The sequence below is a fragment of the Schistocerca americana genome, chromosome 8 (genome assembly GCF_021461395.2).
Source record: "Schistocerca americana isolate TAMUIC-IGC-003095 chromosome 8, iqSchAmer2.1, whole genome shotgun sequence".
Taxonomy (NCBI): domain Eukaryota; kingdom Metazoa; phylum Arthropoda; class Insecta; order Orthoptera; family Acrididae; genus Schistocerca; species Schistocerca americana.
Genome location: NC_060126.1, coordinates 251,952,108 through 251,963,428, shown reverse-complemented (window position 1 = coordinate 251,963,428; position 11,321 = coordinate 251,952,108). Strand labels below are relative to the sequence as shown.

Here is an 11,321-nt window from a genome sequence, read left to right as displayed (position 1 = left end):
TGTATTTGCTAAAGAGGACGAGTATTCCGGTAAAGAGTATGCTTGGAATCAATGAAGCAGAAAGGCTTCGGTTAAAAGGTGTAACGAGTGAAGCCGTTAGCGCAATAGGCACGGTACAAATAAACTTAAGTATAGACGGATCTGAAAAGGTGAGACAGAAATTTCACGTGTACGGTAGAGGTCTAGACATTCCGTACGACGGACTGATAGGAAGAAATTTCTTAACAGAGCGTAGAGTCAAGCTGGACTATGCAGGTAAAGTAATACGGCTGAAAGGGCGAGATATACCCTTAGTAGTAGAGGAAGAACCAAAGGGACAAGAGATAGAAGGAGATTCAGAAATAGGCGGTGAGATAGGGCCCCGGGAAGAAAGAATAATGTTGTTGAAAGTGGACGGAAAGGTACCAAGGGGGATCGAAAGAGAAATGGTCATACCGAGGCAGGAGATTGCACAAGGGGTGCATGTACCTGAATCCTTAGTAAAAGTGCGAAATGGGAAATGCATAGTAAGTGCATTGAACGTGTCAGAGGACAGAGTTCGACCAGGAAACGTCAGATTAATAACGGAAGAATTAGAAAGAATAGCGAAAGTACGCGAAGTAAAATGTAGCACTGATGCAGTAGGTAAGACGGAAAGTCGTGCTAGTGTATTGCGAAGGCAGCTCAGAATGGATCATTTGAACGTCGAAGAAAAGAGCGCTCTAGCAGAGGTCTGCACGGAGTACGGAGATGTATTTCATCTACCAGGGGACAAACTGTCCTATACTTCTGCAGTGAAACATAGAATACCGATTGCGTCGGAACACGCGGGGAAGGTAGTGAACGCTAGACCGTACAGGATCCTTGAAGCGCAAAAGGCAGTGCTAAAAGAGCAAATAGAACAGATGCTCAAGGATGACATAATTGTCGAAAGCAAGAGCGCATGGAACGCACCGTTACTGTTAGTTCCAAAGAAGTTAGATGCCAGTGGCAAGTAGAAATGGAGAATCGTAGTGGACTACCGACAATTAAATGACATCATGGTAGGCGATGCATTTCCACTACCGAATATCTCCGATATCCTGGATCAATTAGGGCAAGCTAAGTACTTCTCGACGCTTGTCCTCGCAAGCGGGTACCATCAAATATTGACGGACGAGAAGGGCAGAGAGAAAAATTCAGCTCAAACTATCAACATTACGAATACAAAAGAATGCCGATGGGACTGAAGGGAGCCCCAGGATGTTTCCAGAGACTGATGAACACAGTATTGGCAGGCTTACAAGGTGTGAAATGTTTTGTCTATTTGGACGACATAGTATGTTATGGGAAAAACCTGCAGGAGCATAACGAAAAACTCCGGGAAATATTTGACAGGCTGCGAGAGCACAATTTAAAGCTGCAACCAGACAACTGTGAATTTCTGAGGAAGGAGGTAATCTTCCTAGGTCATTGTATCACGGACAAGGGAATATCACCGTATATGGCAAAGGTGGAGAAGGTGAAGTTCTTCCCACAGCCGAGAACAACAAAAGAACTAAAAGGGTTTCTAGGATTGATAGGGTACTATCGACGTTTCATTGCAAATTTCAGCAAAATTGCGAAACCTCTCCATGAGCTCTTAAAGAAAGGAGTAGAGTACCAATGGGGAGAACGACAGAACAATGCGTTTGAGGAACTGAAAGAGAAATTAGTGAATCGTCCGTTACTTCAGTATCCTGACTTTACGAAACCGTTTATAATCACAACGGATGCGAGTAACGCAGCGTTGGGCGCCGTGTTATCGCAAGGGAAAAAGATTGGCGAAGACTTGCCGATTGCATATGCATCCAGAGCACTGAACAAAGCAGAACTGAACTATAGTACAACGGAAAAAGAGTTGTTGGCTATAGTGTACGCGGTAAAGCAGTTTAGACCATACGTGTATGGGCGAAAATTCACAGTAGTGACAGACCATAAGTCACTAACATGGATATTTAGTGTGAAGGATCCGAGTTCGAGGCTCCTGAAGTGGAGACTGAAGCTCGAAGAGTACGACTACGAGGTAGTAAAGAAGCCAGGAAGGCTGAACAGTAATGCGGACGCGTTAAGCCGGATAAGGCATGAAGGAAAGGACGAGATAGGTTCAAAGCGAAATGTAGAGGCAGAAAGAACCTCCGTAGCACAAGCAAAGGCGGAACAGAGTTCCGTAAACGTGCGGCAAGCGCAAGTGTCAGGTGAGATAGTCCAGGAAACAAATAGTAGTGAGGAAATTAGCTCCGAAGAAAAGGAGAGTATATTAAAAGAGATGCACGATAATCCCTTGGGAGGGCACCAAGGAATGCATAGGACATTCGACAGGATAAAAGCGTACAAGCAGTGGCGCGGAATGAAGCGGGACATTGAAAATTATATTAGGAAGTGTCCATCATGTCAAAAGAACAAAACACACAAATGAAAACAAGGATGCCCTTAGAAATTACAGACACAGCTGAAACAGTATTTGCCAAATGTGCAATGGATATAGTGGGTCAACTAGATGTATCTAGTACAGGGAAAAGGTACATGCTAAGATTCCAAGACGATCTGAGTAAATTCACAGTAGCAGTCCCGATTGACAAGCAAGACGCTGAAACAGTAGCGGAAGCATTTGAAGAAAATATGGTACAAAGATATGGGATTCCATCAGTTTTGTTAACAGATCAAGGATCGAATTTTCTGAGTAACGTGTTCAAAAGTGTATGCAAATTGTTGAAGGTAAAACGTATAAATACCACAGCGTACCACCCTGAGTCAAATGGTGCTCTAGAAAGGAGTCATAGAACAATTGTAGAATATCTCAGACACTTTGTAAGAGGAGATCAAAGTTCATGGGACAAATGGGTGCCGTATGCAACGTTTGTGTTCAACACTACACCACACAGCAGCACAGGTTATACACCATTCGAGCAAATTTACGGAAGGGAGGTTAAGATACCAGGAGTACTGCAGCAAGAAACACCGTAGGTAAGTTACGATTATGATTCGTATGTCAATAAGTTAAGAGCAAGAATGCAGGAAGCCCACAGAGTGGCTAGGGATTCTATTATATGGAATAAGGTAATTAGTAAAGGACAGTATGATCTGAAGCAGAACCCAAAAGAATTCAATGTAGGGGACAAGGTGTTATTACACGACGAATCAGTGAGACGTGGTAGATCTCGGAAACTAGATTCACAATGGAGAGGTCCATTTGAAGTGTTAAAAGTGGAAGGTCCTAACGTAGTTATAAGAGTTAAGAGAAATAAGGAAACAAAAGTACATGCCAACAGGCTGAAACAGTTCTTTTAAATCTCAGGTATAGCATTCAAGTGGCAAGTTGTGCAACTCATCATAGTGATAACAACATACAGCTTAGTTGCATCAGGATACGAAACGAACGATTTCAAAGTGACCTCAATACCAAGTTCATCAGGACTATATTACGATAACGTAGGACAAATAGAAATATGCAATACCACATGAAGAATAGTCACATATGTTAACTTAGATGTAATAACAGAAAGATTTCAGAAAGCAGAGAGGTACGGTAAGGCAGCGGTACAGAGGTGCCGTGACACATTGAAACAATTAAACGTAGGATTAATAGAATGTGGAGTACTAGATCAGCAAGTTGCACATCACGTGGAAAAGATTACAGGTCTGCAGAAACTCGTACAGCAGCTCACAAAACACGACAACAGAAGAAAGAGAGGAGTATTCAACTTCGTCAGACAGGTAAGTAAAATACTGTTCGGAACATTGGACGAAGCGCACGCAGCGTCCTATAAAGAAAGAATAGACGCTATGGAGAGGAATTCTGAAGGGTTGGTGAGGTTAACTAAGGAACAGGTGGCAGTGGTAAGGGCCACATTAGCGGGAGTAAACAGAACAGTATATACACTAGAATCAAATGAACACATTCTAAGGACAGGCATGCAGAGACTAGAAAGGTTCATGAAGGAATACGTGAAGGAAACAGATATGGGTTTCAAACGAGTAGCATCTTTTGCCACTGTAACGGAACAAGTATTACAATTAGCGGCAGTGTTTGCCCAAATCGAAGAGGAATACGAGCAGATGATAAATGCCACTGTAAATGCTCAAAATGGAATACTGCAGCCTCACATCATTAATACAGTCCAAATTGAGAAGTATCTAAGTTTAATACGAGACGAATTAAAGGACGTGAAGTTTCCTGTTCCTCTCGCGGAGTCGTCAGGCTACCTCTTGTTAATAATAATTGATTTAGATGTTTTCATTTCCGGTAGCATACTAGGGTACGTAATTAATATTCCTTTAATAGATAATAATAATAATAATAATAATCTGTATAGAGTTCTCCCATTACCAAAGGAGATCCCAGATATGAAAGGAAGGTACGTATACATAGAGCCAGAGAAAGAATTTCTACTGATAGATGAATCCAAAAGGCAGTACGCGAAACTTTCTGCGGATGAACTAAAATGTAAAGAACTGAGTAAGAATAGAAGACTGTGCAGACAGTCATTCGCATTGCTATCGACATTCGACCATGAGGAATGCGAAGCCAAATTGTTACAACCGGTAAGAGAAATTCCGGAAGATTGTGTGCGAAAATTAGTCGCACTGAATCAGAGCCTTTGGACCCATCTAAAAAGTAACGAATGGCTATATGTAGCTCCTAAGGAAGAATGACTGACAGTATTATGTGGAAAGGAACCCCCGAAGGACTTATTAATGAAAGGAGTAGGAAAGATAAGTTTTTATAATAAATGTAAAGGGTATGGAACGAGAGTGTTCGTACAAACAGATAGAGTAATTAATAGTAACGTAACAAAGAAAGATATAATACCTCAAATTAATTTAGAATTTGACTGTTGTGTTGTAAACGAAGAAAAGAAAAATGTCTCAATGCTAACGTTAGATTTACCACTGGAGCAGGTAGTAACACAATTAGACGATTTGAAAGTCGCTGGGAAAAGACTCGATGATGTCCAGCGAATGGCAGAAAGGCAGGAGGAAGAACTAAAATATTCCAGATATTTTACACATTACTCAATAACTACATACGTAGCTATAGCGATAGTCATTTTTATTGTAGTAACATGTTGTTGTAAAAATTGTAGATCCTGTAAAGAATGCTTCAAAAGTTTATGGAAGTACGTTGACGATAATAACTGTGGAGGTAAAGTATGTATAAGAAACACCATAGTAAATCAATATCCAGAGACTAGCTTAAGTAGAAGACAAAGTAATAAAGAAACTGAAGATGTAGTAATATATGAAAGAGGTGGGAAAAACCAAGAAGAGTCAGTTCTGTTCAGAAACAGGCGTTAAGTAAAATCAAAAGATAAAATATATTAGAAGCGTCTTATGAAAAGGTGTAATCAATTTTAGTGTTTTGTCCATGTTTTATGAAACTGTACGTACTTGTAATTACCAATGTTGAATGAAAATGGTATTTTGTATCAATGCTTTTAAAAATGTACCTTGATTGTAATTGTATCAATGATTTGGAAAATAAATGTACCTTGATAAATGTATGTTCGATAAATAATTGTTGTATCAATGAAGTGTAAAAAAAAAAAATGTACCTTGATAAATGTATTGTGTCTAACAAAGAACTTAATGGAATTAAGTGTACCGAATGCATATAAAAGAAAAAGAAAACATATGAAGTGTTGATGTAACAAAAGAAAATGTAAGCAAATAAAATGAGAGAATCACAACTGACGCTACTCTGGGGAGTAACGCCAATTTCCCTGGCGGGGGAGGTGTTGTAACCGCAGGAACAAGCCAAGTCTAATTGCAGTACCTTGAGAATAGTACGTAGGAAGAAGTTAAAGTTGTAGCGCTGGACGCCAGGCGTGGCCGAAGGGTCAGCCGAGGCGGCACTCGATAAGAAAGTAAACAGCCAGCAGATACAAACGAAGGTCTGTGTAGGGACTCATGATATGCAGTCAATTAAGTAGTATAAACAGAAAGCATTCCTGGCTAGAGAGAGAGAGAGGTCTGGGAGTGGAGAGAGAAAGAAAGAGGGCCCTTGGTGGTGACAGCGCTACGTCATAAGGAGCCAATGAAGGGCTCAGGACGCAGTGCGTGACCATATAGGGAGAGGCGCCTCCATCCCTCCACTCAGCCTCTGAAGAACAATAGCAACAACAATGTTTTAACGATACCAAATAAGGACAAGTTGCCTTCGACGCTACGCCATGCCAAGCGCTGGCGGGGTCGAAGGGGAAACGCTAACAAAACCCGAGAGCACGCCGCTCTGAGGGTCTTGTCGGGTCTTGTCTTGTCGGGTCGAGTAGTTGGAGAGTGATAGCAGCAGCCGACTTGGGCTGAGGAGCGGGCTGTAGCCAGGCAGCCGGAGATGGTCGCTGGAGAGCGTTAGGCGGTTAGGGCGTAGCCGCGGGACTCTAACGTAGGGTGCTAAGAAATATTGCAGAACTTCTAGTAGGCAGTCGGAACGGTGGAATCAGTCACCGTCTCTGTGTTAGTCTTGGCCTTCCTGTGAATGCAACCACCGTGCAGTTAGGGTGAGCTGTATTCATTCAGAATGAACTGCAATTTGTTAAAGTTAGCAAGACTTTAATTCTACCCGCTTCCTAGCCTTGTACCTTCACACCAGGGATTTCTACATCTTAGCCAGATCAAAAAGTCTCCCTCTCACTAAGGTCAACCGGCTAAATCCCTTTTACGAAGCGTGTCTCTCAATCACTCGCAATACCCACGCTTGGGACGCGACAACGAGCATTTTATTCAATTCTTTTTTCTGGATTGGTCTTGATTTGAAAGTTTAGTAGTCATCGGTTTATTCGTTCAGTTTCATATACATGCTATGAGCCGTGTTCTCATCACTCCTCGTAAGCATCAAAACTAGGATGGGTAATATCACAGTTGATACTTTCCTTCAGCAAATTTGAGTTTGGCACGGTGACTGTACTGTTGTGTTAGGAAGTCTTACAGTTATAGCTCGCACCCGTGGTCTAGCCAGTAGTGTCTTTCATTAGCAATCAAAAGGTTTTCGGTCTCGGGTGCGAACCCGGCCACAGCTAAACTATTCAACAAGAATCATCAGTAACGGTAGACGAAGATTTCCGGCAAAAGAAGGCACCTTAGACCTGCCAAGTGTCTTTTCAAAGAGGGGCAGCGGACAGAGGTCGAAAACTAACTTTAAAAGATGCAGAAGGGAATGAAAACCACTGCATTAACGAGATGTAATGTGTATCCACAGGACATGTAGACTGTAATTGGAAAGTGTCGTGATGATCTCTCAATTAGCAAAATATTCCGCAATACACTCCCATTTGCATCTCCGGAAGGGGTTCGACAAGCGAAAGGTGACCGTGCGGAAAAGATTGAATAACAAACGAAAGGATAACGTTCTACGAGTCGGGGCGTAGATTGTCAGGGAGGTTAGAAAATCTGAACAGTGAAATACAAAAGCTGAAACTTTATATTAAGGGGGTCAGTGAACACAAGGACTTTTGGTCAGATGAGTATAGGGTAGCATCAACAGCGCCAGAAAATGGTATAACGGGAGTAGGAACCCTTATAAATAGCAAGGTGGGGCAGAGAGTTGGTTCAAATGGCTCTGAGCACTATGGGACTCAACTGCTGAGGTCATTAGTCCCCTAGAACTTAGAACTAGTGAAACCTATCTAACCTAAGGACATCACAAACATCCATGCCCGAGGCAGGATTCGAACCTGCGACCGTAGCGGTCTTGCGGTTCCAGACTGCAGCGCCTTTAACCGCACGGCCACTTCGGTCGGCAAGGGCAATTACAGAAGTTGGAAAGAAAGACATAGGTACAATCGTGGTAACTGCGAAGAATCCATGGGTAACAGAAGCAATACTTCGATTGGTTCTTGAAAGAACGAAGTACAAGAATGTTCAGCGAAATTCAAGAATACAGAAGTACAAGTCAGTTACGAATGAAGAAAATAGGAAGAGCAGGGAAGCTAAGCTGTAATGGCTACATGAAAAATATCTAAAGAAATCGAAAAGGGAATGATTATCGGAAAGACTGTCAATCTTCGTTGAAATTAAAAGCAAGAGTGGTAACGTAAAGAGTGCAGTCGGAATTCCACTGTTAAATACAGAGGAGAGAGCGGATAGGTGGAAAGAGTACACTGAAGACCTCTATGAGGGAGAAGACTTGTCTGATACTGTGATAGAAAAAGAGACTGGAGTGATGTAGGACAGAGAGGGGAGTCAGTTTTAGAACCAGAATATAAAAGACCTTTGGAAGATTTAAGGTCAAATAAGGCAGAAGGGATATGTAAATTCCATCGGAATTTCTAAAATTACTAGGGGAAGTGGCAAAAAACGGCTATTCTCGTCGGTGTGTAGAATATATGAGACTGCGATATACCATCAGACTTCGGGAAAAACATCATCCATAGAATTTCGAAGACTGCAAGAGCTGACAGGTGCGATATTTATCGCACAAAAACCTAACAAGTCGTGCGTCCCAGTTGCTGATAAGAATAATGTACAGAGGAATGGTAAAGAAAATTGAGGATGTGTTAAGTGACAATCAATGCGGCATTAGAAGAGATAAAGGAAACAGAGAGGCAGTTCAGACGCAGTTGATAATGGAAGGAATACTAAAGAATAATTGTTAACTTGGAAAAAGCGCTCGACAATGTAAAATACTTCAAGATGTTAGAATTTCTGAGAAAATTAGGGTAATCTGTACGCAAAGACAAGTGATATACAATAAGGACAAGATTCAAGAGCTAATTACAGCAGTGGCAGACCAAGAACGAAGTGCTCTTATTAAGAAGGGCGTAAGACAGGGATGTAGTCTTTCGCCTGATGACGCTGCTATCTCGAATGAAAGTGAAGAAGAATTATATGAATGAAATGGACAGTCTAATGAGGGCAGAATATGGATTGAGCATAAATCGAAGGAGGAAAAAAGAAATGAGAAGTAGCTGAAATGAGAACAGTATGAAAGTTAACATCAAACATAGGAGGAAGAAATTTCTGAGAATGTGTTTGGAAGACAGCATTGTAAAGTAGCGAAACATGGACTATGGGAAACCGGAACAGAAGAGAATCTAACTCTTTGAGATGTGGTGCTACAGACGAATGTTGGAATTTAGGTGCACTGGTAAGATAATGAATGACGAGGTTCTGCCCAGAATAGGAGAGGAAAGGAATACGTTGAAAACACTAACAAGGGGAAGCGACAGGATGATAGGGCATCTGTTAAGATACCAGGGAATGACTCCATGGTATTAGAGGGAGCTGTAGAGGGCAGCAACTGTAGAGGAAGGTAGAGATTGGAATACTTACAGCAAATAATTGAGCACCTAGGTTGCAAGTGCTACTTTGAGATGAAAAGTTAGGAGGTGTCTTCGTTATCTTAAAGGCGTTCTTGACTAACATCGACTCACGACCTCCAATCTCAAAGGTAACTAACGATGTCGACCATTACAGAGTGTTTTTAAGGCAAATCTCACTTGCATCCTCTTAATGGCTTTATTAGCGTCACTCTTATGCGACTGGCTCGAAATTTGAACAGACATCATCTTTCAGGTGTAGAAAAATGCCTACAAACTTTCGTTTATGTCGCACAACTCCTTCTCGGCGTTGTAATTTTGTTTTCTTCAGCGTATCACGACAGTACTCAAACTACAGAAAAGAGTAATAAATAAAAGTAATAATCAGATTCATTGTAAAAATTTGTGTAAAATGTTGAAGATTTTAACTGGATCATGTGAGTATATTAACCAATCTGTTACACACGTTAAGACGAACATTAGTAAATATTACTCTAAAAGTATTCTAAAGCAGTGAACCAAATTGTGCAATAAATTGCTTGGGGAAATGAAATAGTTAATTAAAACCAACGTATTCAGAAACTTAATTAATGCGTCCATTACATATGTTACACACTTCACGGTTAAGAGATTGGTATAAACTTATTTGATTTGGTAAATATTAAAAAATTTCGCTGTCGTTCGACAGCACCCTTCCAAAGTGCAATGCCTGTTTGTGAAAAATTGTGTGCATAATAGTTGTGATGAGAAAAACTAACCACCATTCTGATCCTCAGCTTTTAATGCAGACAAATGGAAACGCCTAAGGAATGTAATTGGAAGGCAGACGTATCATCATAGTCAATATGTCAATCGTCAGACTGTACATACAGTGTGTGTACAGAGAATGTCTGCAATGACTCCTAATGACAGGTAAATAAGTGTTGTAACATTAAGTCTACTTGTAACAAAAACAGCGAATAATAATACATCGGCATGTTTATTGGTTTTTAATTATGATTTATTGTTGTTTGAGGCTGATGCATCTAATGTCACTGGAAAATTATCTGCGGATGAATGAGCTACCCAGCTAAACTGACTTGTGAACGGGAGGCACACATATTTGTAGATGGTTGGCATAAAATGGATTCTCGTACATAAATGTCAATATATTTTATTGTTTGGAACTCCGCCTTTACATCAGGTATTTTATCAGATATCTTTTGTTTCACTGACTCGCTTCATGTAAGGGCCAGAATGAGTACGTCAAGCATACAGTAACACCACCTATCTTCGAAAAACATAGCTATGTTGAATGCCAATAAGTTATTAAATTCTGAAACGAGGGAAAAGAATCTGGGGTTGGAGTGGACACGATCCTTATCACTAGCTGATGTACTGCATTTTCTAAATTCTAGTCGTCTCGTGAAGGTGGTTACAAAGCCACGCGTCCGACTTCCCTTATTTGCATCAACTCTTCTTTGAAATCCGTTCGTTATAGTGTAGTCCTCCACGTAACATTAGCTGTGCATGATTCTTTTTGTGCATGATTATTTCTTGATACAATGTAAACAAGTGCTAATAGCATTTAGCTATAAATCATTTAGTAAGGTGTGAACTGCTGTAGTGAAAATTTACGTAGTAACGTAATGTGAGTACATCAGTCGTGAACGCTTTAACACTGCAATAAAGTTGTGAGACGGAGTACATATATGGTGCATTCCCTTGGCCCCAATGACCTCAAGCTACTTTATGGTACCATTGTGAATGCTAAGGTCTAATGCCAACAGTGTTGCCAGTGGCTAGGTCTGATAATATGTCTTGCACAATCACAGACTCTATAATACACTACAATCAAGAACTTAACGCTCCTCGTCGCCTGTCTCCCTTTACTTTAAATTATAGTCGACTGAAGGAAATATTAAGAACACTGTTTCCCCTTCATTTATCGCTTTTCAGGCCTATTTCCAACTTACAAGTATATGAGTGGTCACGATTTAATTACAGTGGAAACTGTCCGATTAGGATGAAATACCACAGATGTGCAGTATATCTGTAAGAATATTATATGAACTGTTAAGTCAAATA

General features: G+C 40.8%; 1 protein-coding gene across 1 annotated transcript in view; it reads left to right on the top strand.

Annotated features, from left to right (window-relative positions):
• The first annotated feature begins 2,424 nt into the window (after positions 1–2,424).
• The window catches only part of LOC124545741, a 35,907-nt gene continuing 27,010 nt past the window's right edge, over positions 2,425–11,321 (top strand). Inside the window, 2 exon segments of the mRNA XM_047124684.1 lie at positions 2,425–2,548; positions 3,578–5,028. Coding sequence (XP_046980640.1) covers positions 2,425–2,548; positions 3,578–5,028 — 1,575 coding nt within the window.